General features: G+C 46.9%; 1 protein-coding gene across 2 annotated transcripts in view; it reads right to left on the bottom strand.

Moving 5' to 3' along the window:
• gpnmb (glycoprotein (transmembrane) nmb) overlaps window positions 1-19,622 on the bottom strand; it is an 86,701-nt gene extending 67,079 nt beyond the window's left edge. The window contains exons 1-2 of one of the 2 annotated variants that reach the window (XM_085988465.1): window positions 19,268-19,622; window positions 6,765-6,917 (exon numbers count right to left, since the gene is read on the bottom strand). In XM_085988465.1, coding sequence (XP_085844591.1) covers window positions 6,765-6,917; window positions 19,268-19,343 — 229 coding nt within the window. In that variant the 5' untranslated portion in view covers window positions 19,344-19,622. The remainder of the gene's footprint in view (window positions 1-6,764; window positions 6,918-19,267) is intronic. The other variant, XM_085988464.1, reaches the window with a different exon arrangement.
• Between the last annotated feature and the right edge of the window lie 697 nt (window positions 19,623-20,319).

Genomic DNA, 20,319 nt, shown 5'->3' with positions numbered 1-20,319 from the left:
TCAGTGGAGGCATATACCAGAAGCATGGGAGCCATTTTTCTCCTTCCCTTCTTGGCATTAGAGGAGCTCGAGCACCAGGCGTGGCAGCAGCAGAACCAGGAACAACAGCAGCACCAGCAGCAGCAGGAACGACAGGCTGCTGCTCACCCACCTGAGGCAGCACAGGCCAGAAGGGGCCAGCGCATGGAAGCCCGTCGGCGCAGGAGATACCCCCCAAACAGGGTCTACAGACACAGGGTCAACATGACTGAGCAGCAGTGCCAAAGGCGGCTCCGACTTTTGCGACAGGTAGTGACTGACATCTGCGCAATGATAACAGCAAGACCTGCTGCCCAGAGGACCAGGTGGACACTCCTTACCAGTGGCCATCAAAGTCATCACCGCACTCAACTTTTTTGCCTCAGGCTCATTCCAGGGATCATCAGCAGACATCAGCAGCATCTCCCAGGCGGCCGCACACACTTGCATCACGCAAGTAACTGATGCCCTCTTTGCCCTCGCGCACAATCACATCCATTTCGCCAGGGATCGCGCAAATGTGACGGTGCGAGCGGTTGGATTAGCTCATCTGGCAGACTTTCCAAGGGTGCAGGGCATCATTGACTGCACACATGTGGCCCTTAGGGCACCCCATCGCAATCCAGGTATTTTTGTCAACCGCAAGGGCTTCCACTCCCTTAATGTTCAGCTGGTGTGTGACCACAAGAAGGAGATTTTGCATGTTTGTGCCAAGTACCCTGGCAGTTGCCATGACTCCTTCATACTGCACCAGGCTAGTGTGCCTCCGCTATTCAGGCTGCCAGACCAAATTCACGGATGGCTACTTGGAGACAAGGGCTATCCCCTGAGGACTTGGCTAATGACGCCGTTGAGGAGGCCAGCCAACGAAGCTGAGGAGCGCTACAACTCCAGCCGCATTTCCACCAGATCCATAATCGAGCAAACCATCGGCTTGCTGAAGATGCGCTTCAGATGCCTGGATAGATCAGGTGGAGCCCTACAGTACTCAGCAGCCAGGGTCTCCAGAATCGTCGTGGTTTGCTGTGTACTCCACAACATGGAACAGCGTCGTGGCTTGCAGATTCCGGAGGACCAAGTGGCTCCTCACATACCCTCCTCAGATGATGATGAGGAGGAGGAGCGTGAAAACGAGCATCTTGCAGAGGCCCATCAAACAGCGGCAGCATTACACGAGAACATTGCTGCCCGGGATGCACTCATCCTGGCCAGATTTGCTTAGCCTAGTAAATCAAACTCTTTTGCCTTGCAGCTTCTTACCTGAGCATCGACAATGGCCAAACCCTGCGGATTCCTAGCTATTTGACTAGCATCCTGACAACTGCAAGTAATCCTAAGCCCTCAATGTGAAAGCAACATTCGCGAACTGACACATGCCAAAACTGCAACAGTTGCCATCAGAATTTTTATGCACAAGAACCAACTGATGGCATTTTTACAAAATACACATTTCACCCAAGTGACTACCCTTGTGACTACTTGTGCTTTATTTTCCTCTTATGCGTGCTCCTACGTAGTGGTTCCCCTGTGGCTTCAGCAGATGTGGAGGCCCCTTGCTTACTTTTCTGCTGCTCCTGTCTCGACACCTTTGGCGAGCGTCCTCTAGGGTGGCGAGCCTGTGAGGGCTCGTAAGCAGTCTGCTGCTCCTGCGGCTGTGCAGGGGTTGAGACGTCTATCTCACTTGGGTGCGGACTCCGGTGGGGCTCTGACCGAGGGCTCTGCAGTGGCATGGAAGTGTGAGCTCTTGGAGAGGAACCCCCACTTCCTTGAGGCCTGCCACCAACCTCCCTCTCATGGGTCAGGTCCCCCTCCGCGCCTGCAAGTGGCATGAGAGCACCTTGCTGCACATCAGGGGGGGCCATGGGGACCCGTATCTGCAATGGCAGTCCTACTCAGAAGGACTTCCATGAAGGTCTGGTTTCTCTGGTCAGTAGATGCCCATCGCTCCTCAAGAGATGTCATTCTATTCTGAACACTCACCATGTTTTCCATACCCTGGCGACTAACCTCCTCCATGGCCGTAGCCCTCCTCTCTACCATAGCCAGCCTTACCACAGAGGCAGCAATCATTTCCACGTAGGTAGCCATCCTTTCCGTGTTGATGTGTTCATGCGCCACTGACTCCACAAAGGCTCTGCTCATGTTCGCTATGGACTCCTCCATTCGCTCCACACTCGCAGCGACCCTGGAGACAAAACCTGCCAGAGACTCCTGCATCTGTGCATGGAGTTCCATCACCTCTGATCTTATGGATGGACCCAGAGGCAGAGGGTCGACATGCAACTGAGCCGAGCTGGCAGAGTCCTGCGCCCTCTGACAAGGACTCTCCACTGCTGTCCCTGTCTCCACAATCTGCTGATGCTCACTTGTGAGCTGTGATACACCAGGTGACAACACTACTCTATGTCCCGAAGGTCCCCCCGAGGTGCGAGTGTCTGCGCTGGTGCTGGGTGCGCTTATTTCTGCTGACGCTGCGCCCTCAGAGGTTGCAGATTCCTCTGAGGAGTCTGGAATCTCAGGCTCTTCCTCCTGCACAGTGGAGACGGGGGCTCTTGATGGTCCTGTGGGGGAGTCAAGGAAAAAGTTAGAGATGTGATGCCAAGGTTACATGCACATTGCATTTTGCAGATGATCATAAGTCCATATGATGTAGCTTCAGAATCATTATCAGCGACTCATGCAATGTCAATGAGAGAGATGGAAAACTATTCTGTCACCAGCTTGCGGGGATGCACCTGTCTGTCCTTCCCCAACTTCCGCATCGGTATCAGCCGACAATCTCCAGGACAGCTTCCTCCCAGGGGGTGAGCTGGGCTAATGAGGGTGGCCCCCCTCCTGTCCTGGCTCTCTCTCTCCTGTTGTGAGCTCTCTTCTCCTGCAATGAGGGAGACAAGTGGAGGTTGAGTGAGAATGAGGGAGTGAGTGTAGAGATTGCATAGCATAGATACTTAGAAGGAGACAAAGATGGACTGAGGTTGCAAGACCAAGGGCCCTCCCTGTGTGTTATCAGTTGTGTTCAAAGCATCAGAGTGAGAGGAGTGTGAGGGCTGTATGGTTGAATAGTTAGGTGAATGTGAGCATAGAGAGAGAGGGAATGGCTAAGGGTGCATGGATGGGAGTGTCAAGTGGGATGTGGAGGAAGAGATTGCTAAAGCGGAGTGCTGGTGAGGAAAGGCAATGGGGATCAGATTGAGGGTGATGGAAACTTCATACTTACTTTTCCAGTGCGATGAAGGTCATGGAATCTTTTCCTGCACTGCATCCAGGTGCGCCGTGTGAGCCCCAAGGAGTTGTCTTCTCCAGCCACCTGTAGCCACACAGCCTTGGTCTGACGGGAGGCCTCTTCCTCCCTGAAGAAGGGAACAGGACCTCCCTCTGAGCCCTAGCCCCATCCAACAATGCCTGCAGTGATGCCTCATCAAATTTAGGCACAGCTCTTGCCCTCCCGCTGGCCATTGTTCCTGCAGGCTCCTGTGCCATCACAAGGGGAAAGCTTGGAAGCCTGCAGAGGAAGTAAGGCTTGCTGTGGACCTTAAATGCAGCAGCAATGATGACATCATCGGAGGGGACTTGCAGTCATGAAAAACCCATGTGCAAAGGCTTCCCACACGTTGGAAATCAATTGGCTAATTGAGTTAAAATTGCATCAATCTCACACATCCATTTCGATTCGTGTAGGAATCACGAAATTTGGGGAACCCGACAATTGCCCGCACCCGATTTAAAATCGACCACATTGTCTTCGGTCCCTGCCACAAACTCCGTTCCCTAGCCACTGACTCCATCCCTCTCCCTAACATCTGTCTGAGGCTGAACCACACTGTTCGCAACCTTGGTGCCATATTTGACCCTGAAATGAGCTTCCGTTCACGTATCCATGGCATAACTAAGACCGCCTATTTCCACCTCCGTAACATCGCCCATCTCAGCCCTTGCCTCAGCTCATCCGCTGCTGAAACCCTCATCCATGCCTTTGTTACCTCTAGACTTAACTATTCCAACACACTCCTGGCTGGCCTCCCACGTTCTACCCTACGTAAACTTGGTGATCCAAAACTTGGCTGCCCATGTTCTAACTCGCACCAAGTCCCGTTCACCCATCACCCCTGTGCTCACTGACCTACATTGGCTCCCGGTTAAGAAACGCCTCGATTTCAAAATTCTCATCCTTGTTTTCAAATCCCTCCATGGCCTCACCCCTCCCTATCTTTGTAATCTCCTTCACACCACACACACCCACCTCCCCCCCACCGAGATATCTGCGTTCCTCTAATTCTGACCTGTTGAGCATCCCGGATTATAATTGCTCAACCATTGCTGGCCATGTCTTCTGTTGCCTAGGCCCTAAGCTCTGAAATTCCCTCCCTAAATCTCTCCGCCTCTCTACCTCTCTTTCCTCCTTTAAGACGCTCCTTAAAACCTACCTCTTTGACCAAGCTTTTGATCGTCTGCCCTAATTCCTCCTTATGTGGCTTGCTGTCAAATCTTTTGTCTTATAATACTCCTGTGAAGCGCCTTGGGACGTTTTGCTATGTTAAAGGCGCTATATAAATACAAGTTGTTGTTGTACAATTAACCCAAATAAGTCTCTAATCAAGACCCTATTAGTGATTCCAGTCATATGATGCAGTACTTTCAAAAAGATATATAGCGCTTGCATAAGTTTTGTGAAATTATACATCATTTGACTATGATCTAATTGTGGTTTAAACCCATTTGTTATTGTAAAACTGTGTATTAATACTGAATTAATTCAACAATATTAGCTCACATGCTTTTAGCAATAAACACCTAAGCTAACTAGAGAAATCCTTTGAGTTTAAATATTAGTGACAGTCATAGCTTTATTACTAGCCACAATGTGTTGCTATAAGTTAAGACATGTAACTTTAAGCCATATAATATACTAAGTTATTCCTAAACTGTTTAGCTTTGTTTACTTGTCATAATTTCATTTACCATAGGGACACATATACCCTGCGTCTTACAGCTTAAGTAGTAACATTTTCAAACAAATTCAATGGTTTTGGTTAATTTTTTATATAAACCATTTAAATTGCATTTTTCTGTTCACAATGCATAGTACAGCCTGTAATTTCCATTTTGTAAGTTACTTCTGATCATTGCATAAAAGGGATCTTTTGTAGAATTGCCTATGAAGTTTAAAACATTCAAAATTACAACTTAATATTTGTCACTTTAACATACAAGAATCACTGTTTCAAATCATATTTTAACCTGCATTCTCATCTGCTACAGAATATCTGCTGTAATACTAACTCACAAGATTTGCACATTTTTTTGTGATTTGGAATAATAGAGAACTTGTTCTTGTATTTAAGATGGAGAATCACAGTGTAGCACGAAGCTTCCAAGAAAGGTGCCGTATGGAGCACTAATTATTTCCAACATAAGCCTCAATATCCAACATCACAACAGCACTCATTTCCAGCATCATGCCTGCAGCCTCTTATCACAAGTTGTTGAATCAGAGAGGTTCTGATTCTGCGGCTGCAAGGTGTACCATCTACAAGATGCACTGACAAGGCTTCTTTGACAGCACCTCCCAAACCCACAAACCTTACCACCTAGAAGGACAAGGGCAGCAGGCGCATGGGAACACCGTCGCCTTCAAGTTCCCCTCCAAGTCACACACCATCCTGACTTGGAAATATATCGCCGTTCCTTCATAGTCGCTGGGTCAAAATCCTGGAATTCCTCCCTAACAGCACTGTGGGAGTACCTTCAGCACATGGAATGCAGCAGTTCAAGGAGGCAGCTCACCACCACCTTCTTGAGAGCAATTAGGGATGGTGAATAAATGCTGGCCTTGCCAGTGACGCCCACATCCCAGGAACGAAAAAAAAGAGATTCTCGGGTGTGGATGAGATTATTCAACATGCATTCAGCAGGAGATTTCAAGCCACCCAAATCAGACATGGAAGGTATTAGGAAGGTTTGCTTCCAATTTCCACCCTTCCCTCACCTTCACATGGTTCATCTCCGACTCTTCCCTTCCCTTCCTCGACTTCTCTCTCTCCATCTCCGAGGGTAGGCTATTGACATTCACTATAAGCCCACTGACTCCCACAGCTACCTGGACTACACTTCCTCTCACCCTGCTTGTTGTAAGGACTCTATTCCATTCTCCCAGTTTCTCCATCTCTGGCGCGTCGGCTCTGACAATGCCACCTTCCATACTAGTGCTTCCGACATGTCTTCCTTTTTCCTCAACCAAGGATTCCCCTCTACCATGGTTGACACGGCCCTTGACCGTGTCCGTTCTATTTCCCGCACTTCTGCTCTCACCCCTTCCCCTCCCTCCCGGAACCACGATCGGGTTCCCCTTGCCTCACCTTTCACCCACCAGCCTCCACATTCAATGGATCATCCTCCACCATTTCCACCAGCTCCAGCATGATCCCACCACCAAACACATTTCCCCTCACCTCCCCTTTCAGCATTCTGAAGGGACCGCTCCCTCCGCGACACCCTGGTCCACTCCTCTATCACCCCCAATACCCCTTCCCAATTCTGACGAAAGGTCATCGACCTGAAACATTAACTCTGTTTCTCTCTTCACAGATGCTGCCTGACCTGCTGAGTGTTTCCAGCATTTTGTATTATGGAAGGTATTAACTTTTTAACTGGGTAGAATTCAAAGAATGCGTGGGAAAGAGCACTTGAACAGAAGTAAGGTCTGTAGTACAAAAAGTTAGATAGAAATTTCCAGTTCACATGCTTACCTTTCCAGCAGTTTTTCCATCGGACATCGTTCCTCTTCCAATAGGGATAAAGTTGGTCATTCCAGTCATTATTGTCGGGGAGCCATCCAGTGAGATGACCAGAATGCAGTGAGGATGATAATTTGCTGTCATGAGTTAACACTTCTCGGAAACCTGACAACAAGAAATACAGTAAGTCAACTTCGAGGATTAAATACAAGTTTGTCTTCAGTTGACAAGTAAACAAAGCTAAACAACTGTTAGGCCATCGGAAGGTATGTGTGATACAGATGTAGTTAGAGATTTCAGTTACATGAAATTTCTATGAATGTTCCCCCATCCTAATAGCCGCATAACTATCTTTTTCCCGCGCAGTCCAATATTTCTCCTTTACTCTCCTAAAAATGGAGGCTCATATTGTGACTGGCTCCATGGACACCACTTACCCTCAGGTGCCCCCTCATAAGCTGCCTTTCTTCATGTGGGAGTTTAGACATTGAATGTCAGCAGATATTCGACGAGGAAGAGATACCATAACCAAGCTCAATTCCGTCTTCACCTAACATCCAGACATGCAGACTTTCTAAGTGGAGTTGCTGAGTACGATCAGGAGAAGAAACTCTGCCTGATATTGTTGCCCTGCCTAGTCCAGGCACCGAGGCTCATTCCACTGTCCTTATCACCACCCCAGTTGCAAACAATTTGGTTTTAATTTTTTTTTTTTTTTATTCGCTTCTGGGATCTGGGCATCGCTGGCAAGGCCAGCATTTATTGCCCATCCCTAATTGCCCTTAAGAAGATGGTGGTGAGCCACTAGTCTTGAACCACTACAGTCCATGTGGTGAAGGTACTCCCACAGTGCTGCTAGGTAGGGAGTTCCAAGATTTTGACCCAGCATCGATGAAGGATCGGCGATATACTTCTAAGTCAGGATGGTTTGCGACTTGTAGGGAACTTGGAAGTGATGGTGTTCCCATGCGCCTGTTGCCCTTGTCGTTCTAGGTGGTAGAGTTCGCGGGTTTGGGAGGTGCTGCCGAAGAAGCCTTGGCGAGTTGCTGCAGTGAATCTTGTAGATGGTACACACTGCAGCCACAGTACACCGGTGGTGGAGGGAGTGAATGTTTAAGGTGGTAGATGAGGTGCCAATCAAACGGGCTGCTTTTTCTTGGATGGTGTCAAACTTCTTGAGTGTTGTTGGAGCTGCACTCATCCAGGCAAGTAGAGAGTATTCCATCACACTCCTTACTTGTGCCTTTTACTTACACCAGTTAGGTAAATGAAGAAGAAAACCAGAAAACAGACTAGTTTATATGTGATGAGTTGGAATTGTACTGACTCGCTAAATCCTGCTTATAATTTTTTGCTTTTCAACTATACATTGAAGATGTTGATTTCCCCATTCCAAATATTAGACTCTCCAAGATCGGGCATTATCTCAATGCACACAGCATTCATAACAAGGTAGATGAAATGATGGCACAAATAGAAATAAATGGTTATGATCTGATAGCCATTACAGAGACATGGCTGCAAGGTGACCAAGGCTGGGAACTGAATATTAAGGGATATTTGACATTGGGAAGGATAGGCAGAACAGAAAAGGAGGTGGGGTAGCTCTGTTAATAAAGGATGAGATCAGTACAGTAGTGAGAAATGATCTTGGCTCGGAAGATCAAGATGTAGAATCAGTTTGGGTGGAGATAAGAAATAATAAGGGAAAGAAGTCACTGGTGGGAGTAGTCTATAGGCCCCCTAGCAGTAGCTATACTAGGACAGAGTATAAATCAAGAAATAATGGGGGCTTGTAAGAAAGGTACTGCAATAATTGTGGGTGATTTTAATCTTCATATAGATTGGACAAATCAAATTGGCAAAAGTAGCCTTGAGGATGTGTTCATAGTGTGTATTCGGGACAGTTTCTTTGAACAATATGTTGTGGAACCAACCAGGGAACAGGCTATTTTAGATCTGGTAATGAGACAGGATTAATTAATGATCTCATAGTAAAGGATCCTAGGGAAGAGTGATCATAACATGATCGAATTTCACATTCAGTTTGAGGGTGAGAAACTTGGGTCTGAAACTATTGTTGTAAACTTAAATAAAGGCAATTACAAGGGTATGAAGACAGAGTTGGCTAAAGTGGACTGGGAAAATAGATTAAAAGGTAGAAAAGCAGTGGCAGACTTTTAAGGAGATATTTCATAACTCTCAACAAAGATATATTCCAGTGAGAAAGAAAGACTCTACGAGAAGGATGAACCATCAGTGGCTTACTAAGGAAGTTAAGGAGGATATCAAATTGAAAGAAAAGGCATACAATGTTGCAAAGATTAGTGGTAGGCCAGAAGATTGGGAAATTTTTAGAAACTTGCAAAGGATGACTAAAAAAAAAATGGAGAAAATAGGTTATGAAAGTAAACTAGCAAGAAATACTTGACCTCGTCCTCACCAATCTACCTGTCGCAGATGCATTTGTCCAGGACAGCATTGGTAGCAGTGACCACCATACAGTCCCATCTTCACACGGAGAACATCCTCCATTGTGTTGTGTGGCACTACCACCGTGCTAAATAGGATAGATTCAGAACAGATCTAGCAACTGGGCATCCATGAGGCGCTGTGGGCCATCAGCAGCAGCAGAATTGTATTCCACCAGAATCATATGCCACCAGAATCTGTAACCTCATGGCCTGGCATATCCCTCACTCTACCATTACCACCAAGCCAGGGGACCAACCCTAGTTCAATAAGGAGTGTAGAAGAGCATGCCAGGAGCAGCACCAGGCATACCTAAAAATGAGGTGCCAACCTGGGGAAGCTGTAACACAGGATTACATGCATGCTAAAAAGCGGAAGCAGCATGCTATAGACAGGGCTAAGCGATCCCACAATCAACGGATCAGGTCAAAGCTCTGCAGTCCTGCCACATCCAGTCGTGAATGGTGGTGGACCATTAAACAACTAATGGAAGGAGGCTCCATGAATATCCCCATCCTCAATGATGGTGGAGCCCAACACGTGAGTGCAAAAGACAAGGCTGAAGCGTTTGTAACCATCTTCAGCCAGAATGCCGAGTGGATGATCCATATCGGCCTACTCCCGAGGTCCCCACCATCACAGAAGCCAGTCTTCAGCCAATTCGATTCACTCCACATATCAAGAAATGGCTGAGCGCACTGGATACAGCAAAGGCTATGGGCCCCAACAACATCCCGGCTATCGTGCGGAAGACTTGTGCTCCAGAACTAGCCGTGCCTCTAGCCAAGCTCTTCCAGTACAGCTACAACACTGGCATGTATCCGACAACATGGAAAACTGCCCAGGTATGTCCCGTCCATAAAAAGCAGGACAAATCCAATCTGGCCAATTACCGCCCCATCAGTCTACTCTCAATCATCAGCAAAGTGATGGAAGGTGCCATCGACAGTGCTATCAAGTGGCACTTACTCACCAGGCAATGCCTATCTCCAACAAGCGAGAGTTTAACCACCTCCCTTTGACATTCAATGGCATTACCATCGCCGAATCCCCCACTATCAACATCCTGGGGGTCACCATTGACCAGAAACTTAATTGGACCAGCCACACAAATACTGTGGCAGTGAGTGTCTCACCTTGACTCCCCAAGGCCTTTCCACCATCTACAAGGCACTAGTAAGGAGTGTGATGGAATACTCACCGCTTGCCTGGATGAGTGCAGCTCCAGCTACACTCAAGAAGCTCAACACCATCCAGGACAAAGCAGCCCGTTTGATTGGCACCCATCCACCACCTTAAACATTCACTCCCTCCACCACCGGCATACTGTGGCTGCAGTGTGTACCATCTACAAGATGCACTGCAGCAACTCACTAAGGCTTCTTCGGCAGCACCTCCCAAACCCACGACCTCTTCCACCTAGAAGGATAAGGGCAGCAGGCGCATGGGAACACCACCACCACCTCCAAGTTCCACTCCAAGGTCACACACCATCCTGACTTAGAAGTATATCGCTGATCCTTCATCGTCGCTGGGTCAAAGTCCTGGAACTCCCTACCTAACAGCACTGTGGGAGTACCTTCACCACACGGACTGTAGCAGTTCAAGAAGGCAGCTCACCACCACCTTCTCAAGGGCAACTAGGGATGGGCAATAAATGCTGACCTTGCCAGCGACACGCAGATCCCATAAGCGAATAAAATAAAATATATAAAAACACAGACCGTAAGAGCTTCTACAAGTATATAAAAAGGAAGAGAGTAGCTAAAGTAAACTTTGGTCCCTTAGAGGATGAGACTGGGGAATTAATAATGGGAAACAAGGAAATGGCAGAGACTTTGAACAAATATTTTGTATCTGTCTTCACGGTAGAAGACACTAAAAGCTTCCTGTAAAGTCTGTGGGTTGTATAGCGAAGTAATACACAGACTACAAGAGTAACTTTAACAGGACTTTACTATTCGAAGGTCAGGGCGAATCTGCCCAATAAATTCTGCCACAGCACTTATATACCGGTGTGGTCACCGTCGGTATTACAGTATACAGCAGCCAGGATAAAGTAGTACCACACCTAAAATAGTTCTCTTAAAGGTGGACGGTTACATACACTACAATCCTCCCTTTTTAGCTTACAGCATACTTATTCCCCATTAACATATCATAACATATCCAACTTCATGTTACAACAGTTCACAGAGGTAGTCTCTGCGGAAACAGTTCACAGATTCAGTCTCTGCGGGAAACAGTTCACAGATTCAGTCTCTGATCTTCTTGACTCGGTCCGGACCACGCCTCCGTGGTGTAGTCGGGTCACCTTGCTAGAGGGACTCATCCCATAGTCCTTCCCTAGACTTAACAGCTTTACTTCCATCACTTCTGAACCAGTATTGCTGACTTTTTAAAACAAACAAAAAAACAGTTGGATTGCCTTGGGAAATTTTCCTACTTTCCAACTGATTTGGCTCCGTTCGGGGGACCACGTGCGTGATCGGGTAGAGGTAATAATGGTTCAGATGGTTATCATCTTCTGCTTCGTCTTTTCCTTTTTTGCTTCTCGGAGACTCTCGGGGCTCCATTGTCAGCTGCCAGCTGTAACGCCACCATCTCCCTATGTTCCTTAGACTTTAAGTGATTCATCCTGATTTCGGCACTTTGGGAGTTCTCAGCACAAGCTGGGCAGACCAGGTCCTCGTAATATTCAGTGTCACTCAACAGATCATGGTAATATTCGGTGTCGTCCTGAGCTAGGCCCGCGAGAGGGTCTTCTATTTCCTCCTTATCCAGCTGGACGTTAGCCGACTTTTGTTCCAAATCCCGACATCTGTCCTGAAGAGACTTCATCATGCGTTCAGATTCATCCTGCTTTTCCTGGGCTTCCTGCAAGTCTTTTACTAATGACCTCATTTGTGATTTCAATACTTCAACTTCATTCGGAGATTGATTGATCGGACTATTCAATCCCTCTACTGAAGTAGCTGTTTCAGTATTCTGTTGTTCTACATTGCCGTGCGTCAGCGTACTTTTGGCATCCAAGGGCTGTTCTGCTGCAGACTTCTCAGTCTGGGTTGCCACCTCAGCTCTTCCAATGACTTTTGAGAGCTCCCTTCCCTTTGAAGATTGAGGCTCGTATTTAAGTTTTTCCCATTTTAGAGTTTTATCCCTCAGCATATGAATGAGTTGGCTGACTGTTAACTCTTCTGCCATCGTCCCTTTTCCATTAACTACAGGGCTGTTTATAACCTTGTCCTGGAGGAGTTGGCTGACTGTTAACTCTTCTGTCCTCATCCCTTTTCCATTAGCTGCAGGGCTGTTTAGAACCTTGTCCTGGGGCTCCTTTGCTGCTTCTACTTCGCCATCATCCGCAGCCCCCATCATTCGAATTTCCACAAATGAATTGTCCGGTGATGCTGCACCCAACTTCAGTAGGAGCTCGGAAGTCATGTCGACCAACTCAGCTTTTTCTGCCTGCAACCTGCTAACCAGCGCCTTCAGTTGCGGCACATCTTGTTCCACCGGATTGGAGCACGCCCCTTCAGAAGCCGAATCAGCTTTGATTCGTTTGGCCTCCTCGTGCAGACGGTTTGTGTGCTCCTGCTCCCTTTTCTTCCCCAGCTGCTTCTGTTGTCTTTCCAGATTCTCCCATTCGGTATCATAGAACTTTTTCATTGCTTTCATCTCTTGCTCGAGACGGCAATTCAATTGTTCTAATTGCTGTCGTAATCTGAAATAAGTTTGCGTTCGAGCTCGATGTTCCTCAGTAATATGTCTGTAACTTGAACAGACTCAGAATTCTCTGTCAAGCTATGTTGTTGTTGTTCAGAGGAATTCTGTTCTGAAACTTTGTTCTCCTCTGGAGCATAAGCCTTTAGGCCCACATTCGTTCTACCAACCTTAGTCAGCAAGTTCTTTTTAGACTTGTCTTTCATGCTTGGGCTGGTCTTATCGTCATCCGTTTCAGAGTTTGAGCTGATTGTCTGCCCCGAGTCCTCACTCGTTATTGCTTTGAGGTAGTGCCATTCCATGTCTATTTTCTTGATCCACTCCCGTCCTAGAAGTGGTGGTCCTCCCTCAGGTAGTACGTATAAGTCCATTCCGGGGTGTTCTTTGCCCCTGTCTCTCACCTTGACTCTTATCTTTCCCATGGGGTATACTTTATGCCCCGTGTATGTCTGCAATACGAACTCGGTATCTCTCAAGGGTATATGTGAGAATAGCCGGTTGTAATCCCTTCGATTTATGACTGATAGGGCTGATCCAGTGTCCAATTCCATTCTCACTTGGACTCCGGCTATTTTTAGCATGACCCAGATAGTTTGTAGGTCAGCTTCCTTACTCACATTATGAATTCTCAGACTACCCAGTTCCTGGCCGCTTGGGTCTGAATCCAAATTCTGTTCATCTGAACTCTTCTCAACCACCTTGTGTACTTTGTTGTACTTTTCCTGTGATGGCTTTTTTTTTTGGTTGTTGGTCTTCTTCCCTGACCGGCATACTTTGGCTATGTGACCCAGTTTGCCACATTTCCTACAGTCCTGGTTTTTAAACCAGCATTGGTTCTGGTCGTGTGTTGTCTTCCCACAACGATAACATTTCGTTGCACCCGAAGTAATTTGATCCACACTGAGGACCGCTGCCTTCAGCTGCATTTCCACAGTTCCTTTCGCTGCAGCTTCGTGTGATGCTGCAATAAGGACAGCCCTATCCAGTGTAAGGTCGTTCTCTTCGAGCAGTCGCTTTTGCGTTCCTTCCTTCGACAACCCGCACACGAACTTGTCTCACAATGCCTCTGTCAGATTTCCTCCAAACTGGCAGTATTTCGCTAGCCTACGCAGTTCGACCAAGTATTCCGCGTTGCTTTCCTCTTTCCATTGCGTTCTCGCATAAAATTTGAATCGTTCCGCCAACATCAGCGGTGTGGGGTTCAAGTGATCCTTCAGAACAGCAACAATATTATCGAAGGTTTGATCCGCCGGTTTAACTGGTGCTAGAAGATGCTTCAATAGCCCGTATGTCTTCGCCCCCATCGAGTTTAGCAAGGTTATAGCTTTATCATCATCCTCTATTTTATTGGCCTCACAATATATCTCAATGCATTCTACATACGTGGCCCAATCTTCTACCTCGGAATCGAAATCGTTGATGTTACCACGCTTAGGCATCTTCACCTCCCTGATAAACAACGACGAAATATTTCTTTAACTCTTTTTCTTTTCCAAGATGGCGGTTTCCCCGCGCTTATCTTCTTTCCCCGCCCCTTTCAAAATGGCGGTTCCCGCTTCTGTCTTTTTCTCCGCCTACTGGCGGCTTCCCGCGCTTATCTTCTTTCCCCGCCCACTTTCAAGATGGCGGTTCCCGCTTTTCTTCCCCTGGCGGGAGGGGTAAGCTTTTCCCTCGGGCGACGGCCGCTGGCTTTCGGGGTTCGCAGCCTGCTCTTCGGCTTCAGCGCGTTCCCTTCTCTCGGCCGGGCAACCGGCTCTGGTACAACCCGTTGACGGCGAACGGTCTCAGCCGCTGGCTGGATCTCGCTCAGTCTTCCTCGGGTCCTGTCTCTCCCGCTCGCGCGGCTCTCGCTCGCTCTCTCTCGGGCTCTGTCTCTCCCGTTCGCGCGGCTCTCGCTCTGTCTCTCCCGCTCGCGCGGCTCTCGCTCGCTCTCTCTCGGGCTCTGTCTCTCCCGTTCGAGCGGCTCTCGCTCGGGCTCTGTCTCTCCCGCTCGCGCGGCTCTCAATCGCGCCTCCCAGCCCTCTCGCAGTCCGGTGCTTCCCTCCCCGGCTGTGGCTGAGTTCTCCGCGATTTATTTATTTTATCTCTTCCCGCGCCTTACGATCCCGGTCGCAGCGCTTCGTGGCCTCGGTCACTGTCCGACCTTTTTCACCCAATCGCTCCTCCCAGCCTCTCGCAGTCCGGTGCTTCCTCCCCGGCTGCGGCTGCGTTCTCCGCGGTTTATTTATTTTTATCTCTTCCCGCGTCTTACGATCCGGTCGCAGCGCTTCGTGGCCTCAGTCACTGTCTGGCCTTTTTCACCCCAATCGCGCCTCCCAGCTTCTCGCAGTCCGGTGCTTTCCGCCCCGGCTGTGGCTGAGTTCTCCGTGGCTTATTTATGTTTATATCTTCCCGCGCCTTACGATCCCGGTCGCAGTGCCTCGTGGCCGCGGTATATGTCCGGCCTTTTTCGCCGTCGCGGTCTAGTCGTCTCACGACGCTCCCCAGCCCGCTTGTACCGCGGCTTCTGCTCCACGCTGCCCCAGTCTCAGCGCCTCTGGGCCCGACTTCTGTCCGGCTCCTTTCCCCCTCGACCGTGGTCGAGTGCACCGCCCTTATCCTCCATTTATTTGTTTCTTTTTTTTTCCTTTACTCAGTCACCGTGGCCGACTTGCTTCTCGTGTTGATCGGCTCACTCACCATCGTGGCAGAAGGGACAATCCGTGCCTGTTGCTGATGGAAGACTTCGTGTTTGAAATCTTCCTCCTTTCTTGGTCTGCAGACTCGAGTTTTCTCTCAGCAAAACGACGAGGGCGGGTGCCTCTTCTCGACGCTCGTTTACTTCTTCAGAAGTATTGTTGCCGCAGGGTAAGATCGAACTCGTCGCCACTGTAAAGTCTGTGGGTTGTATAGCGAAGTAATACACAGACTACAAGAGTAACTTTAACAGGACTTTACTATTCGAAGGTCAGGGCGAATCTGCCCAATAAATTCTGCCACAGCACTTATATACCGGTGTGGTCACCGTCGGTATTACAGTATACAGCAGCCAGGATAAAGTAGTGCCACACCTAAAATAGTTCTCTTAAAGGTGGACGGTTACATACAATAGTTCTCTTAAAGGTAGAACAGTTACATACACTACACTTCCCAATAATAGTGGAAAATCAAGGGGCAAAAGGGAGGGAGGAACTTAAAATAATCACTATCACTAGAGAAAAAGTACTAGGCAAACTAATGGGACTAAAGGCCGACAGGTCCCCTGGACCTGATGGCCTGCATCCTAGGGTCTTAAACGAAGTGGCTGCAGAGATAGTGGATGCATTGGCTAACTAACAGAAAACAGAGATTTGGGATAAATGGGTCATTTTCAGGTTGGCAAACTGTAACTAGTGGGGTGTCACAGGGATCAGTGCTGGGGCCTCAACTATTTACAATCTATATTAATGACTTGGATGAAGGGACCAAGTGTACTGTAGCCAAATTTGCTGACGATACAAAGATAGGTAGGAAAGCAAGTTGTGAGGAGGATACAAAGAGTCTGCAGAGGGATCTGGATAGGTTAAGTGAGTGGGCAAAAATGTGGCAGATGGAGTATTGTGTGGGAAAGTGTGGGGTTATCCACTTTGGTAGGAAGAATAGAAAAGCAAAATATTATTTAAATGGAGACTACAGAATGCTGCAGTACAGAGGGATCTGTGTGTCCTTGTACATGAAACACAAAAAGTTAACATGTAGGTACAGCAAGTAATTAGGAAGGCAAATAGAATGTTGGCCTTATTGCAAGGGGAATGGAGTATAAAAGTAGGGAAGTCTTGCTACAAGTGTACAGGGCGTTGGTGAGACCACACCTCGAGTATTGCGTACAGTTTTGATTTCCTTAAGGAGGGATATACTTGCATTGGAGGCAGTTCAGAGAAGGTTCACTAGGTTGATTCCTGGGATGAAGGGGTTGTCTTAGGAGGAAAGGTTGAGCAGGTTGGGTCTATACACATTGGAGTTTAGAAGAATGAGAGATGATCTTATTGAAACATAAGATTCTGAGGGGGCTTGACAGGGTAGATGCTGAGAGGATGTTTCCCCTCATGGGGGAATCTAGAACTAGGGGCATAGTTTCAGAATAAGGTGTTGCCCATTTAGGATACTGATTTGCATATTAAAACAGGTGCGTTGGATGCCCATCAAGAGGCCCCATTCAAAATGTCACTGGCCTCTTTGTCGGTGTTAACAAGGCAGTAAGGTTCCCACCCCATCTTGAGGCCATTACCAGGGGGTAGAAGTGAAAATCGACCCGTTCTCTTTATCCAGCTCTCACATCTAAGCAACTGTTACTGAAGTGAAACCTTTATGCCAATCATGCTTTGTCTCTACTTTCCGCAAAAACACCCCCACCCCACTTTATTCATCCCACTTAGAAACCTGCAGCGTTAACGTACCCATATTGAAAACAAAAGCATTAATATGCATGGGAGCGAAGAATAGAGATACAGATGCTACTGCCAGTACTGTGATAGAGAAATGGTACTCATTTAAAGTATGTACTCTTAGTAACTATAAAAGAATATCAAACCTCCGATAAATAACTATGAACTTTTAAAGAAAATTGAATTAAAGATCATCAGATACTGTCCAGCCAGGAGAGAGAAAAATGTCGTAATCATATTCATGTGACTGTCAGATGACTGAACAGCCACAGGATATTAACAGTAGGAAGTTGGCACTGTAACATGACCAATTACAAAAACTTTGACATAATGATTAGAACTGCAGATGTAGTTGTGTGGTGCCAGTGATTTTCGAAGTTACACATTAAATAGAAGCTACCAAAAGCTGTGGTCTGACTCAGATCTGAAGTTTCAGTATTTGATGCAGTCTTTATACCACACCAACCCATGCAGTGCTGACGGGGTGTCTGCAGCAGAGCAAATTGGCAACTATGGTTATGTCATTCACTTGTTTCAGTATGACATGGCAGCAGGCAGAGCTCTATGTTTACACTCAAACACCAGAACACAGTACGACTTACCAGCCTCTCTTTTCATTGTCCCATCAGCTCTTCTCAATTTTTGAAAATGGCATTTTACCGGCTGACTTTAAAAAAAAGTAAAAAATTGGCCATTGCGCCAGCAAGTTACACTGTTGCTGATGCAAAGCAAAACAAGCCGATTTGTTAGACGTGGTCTCCTTGGGTCCCAGTACCAGCCTTTGGCATGGTTAGTTCATCTGGCACCAGCACCAAAGTTTAAGTTAAAAATTTTACCCAATACAAGCTCAGATAGGGAAGAACAATCAGAGGGTTACAAAAGGGCAGGAGATAAACAAAAATGATCCACTGCACCCGTTACAATACTAGTCCAAACCTGCAGTGAAGTCATCAATGTCAATATTGCTACTGGCCAGCATTGGACTAGTAAGCCTGGAGTTATACTACAGCTACTGAGATGAGAGCCCTATCTGCAGCTGTGATGCATAGTTGGCACACCCTTGTACTGACTGGTATCAAGGTGCCACAACAATGTACCTCTGCATATGTTCTAATGCCTGTGTAGAGCTCTGCTCCCCATGAGATAATAAGGTTAGGAAAGAGCAGCTGGAGATTCTGTCTGCACTGATAAAAAAATTCCGTATCAAGTTTTAGGTTTCCAATGACAACCATGCACTTTTAAAATGTAGCTTGGCACTGAAGTGGAGTCCTCACACTCCAGAGACTTGAGCACATAATCTAGGCTGATACCAGGGGAGTGCTGCACTGTCAGAGGTGCCGTCTTTCGAGCGAGACATCAAACCGAGGCCCTGTCTGCTATCTCAGGTGGACGTAAAAGATCATGTGGCACTATTTCAAAGTAGAGCAGGGGAGTTCTCCACAGTGTCCTGGCCAATATTTATCCCTCAACCAACATCACTAAAACAGATTATCTGGTCATGATCACATTGCTGTTTGTGGGAGCTTGCTGTGCACAAATTGGCTGCCATGTTTCCTACATTACAACAGTCACTACACTGCAAAAGCACTTCATTGGCTGTAGAGGTCATGGAAGTCTTTCTTTTTTTCCTTTTACCAAAGTCTTGGTGGGAGTCACACACTCTTTGGCTTGAGTGCGCTCAATCAGACCAACATCTGAGCGTTGAGGTCACTTCTGCATTGACGACCAACCAACACCATTTCAGATCAACATGGAAATGACAGTGTGACTGCATCCCAAAACGCAAACACACACTTCACCTTGTTAAATTAATTCAGTTTGAAATACAGTATGCACATTTTCATATAAACTCTTTCAACAGCGAATGACTAGAACAACGTTTGAATTAAGTCCTGGCAAGTTAAAAAAAATAAAACTTACGCCTGCGAGCAGCTGTTTCGAGGGCTGGGACCAGGAAGGCAATTCCAAACAGAGCCAAGAAGGAAAAGCCCCTCATGGTGACTTGGGCTCACTTTTACTAGACTCCGAGCCGAGATCCTGACTTGCTCACTGCAGAAACCGACTGTAAAGACTGCAATTACATTCCTGGTACGAGCACACATCACATCACCCCACCCCTCACCAAGTCCTTCTTAATTTCGTGGACTCATCATGTGATGGGTTTAATAAAAAAACACTTGATTGCCCATTAAAAACTGAAGATCAGCTCCCCGCAAATCATACATATCTTGACTCTGAGTCATTCCCCGGTGATCTGCTTATGACTTTAGAAAAAACGCGCGTTGGTCACGGGAACAAGGCAGAAAGTGAGGACTGCCACTTTGCACCAGGACTGAGACCACGCAAAGTAGCACAGGCTATTTCCACAGCCTAAGGCATTGTTGATAAATAGGAATACACAAAAAACATTATTAAAGATCGAGAATTTGTTATTCGCTGTGTACAGAATAAAATAAAGAATTGAAAAACATCGTTTTTCGAGGTGATTTTGGAGGGGCGTATTTGACATCACAAGAGGAAAATGACTTGTGAAAACTTAGATAGAATTTACAGCACAGATATAGTTCATAGATTTTGACAAATTCAGAGAAATGATTTGTGAGCCGTGTCACTGAAAACGATCCTTCTAAAACCAACTATGGAGAAATGGTTGATTTTAAAATTGAACTGCAGATAATGCCTTGTGGGGCCCCATGTAAAGGTTCGGTTTGGGCCCCCCACATTTTAATAGACAATAATACTAAATACTACCTACCTAATCTGGTGTCAAATCCCCACACATGATCGTGAAAAGGCATATTTGCAATAGGTGTTATAAAAATAGTTGACAGAATGATCAGGGATCAGTTATTACCATTGTGTATGTGTCTTTTTACTGGATCCACTACCCTACGGTCCTAATGTCGCCCTGGTACAGGATACACAGATGCCCTAACATGTTTCACCTATCCAACCAAGTGTAACTATTGGTC

Source organism: Somniosus microcephalus, chromosome 5 (genome assembly GCF_052327205.1).
Source record: "Somniosus microcephalus isolate GS21.2 chromosome 5, FLI_Smic_1.0, whole genome shotgun sequence".
Taxonomy (NCBI): Eukaryota; Metazoa; Chordata; class Chondrichthyes; order Squaliformes; family Somniosidae; genus Somniosus; species Somniosus microcephalus.
Note: the sequence above shows the minus strand (reverse complement) of the source record. Positions and strands in the feature narration are given on the sequence as shown.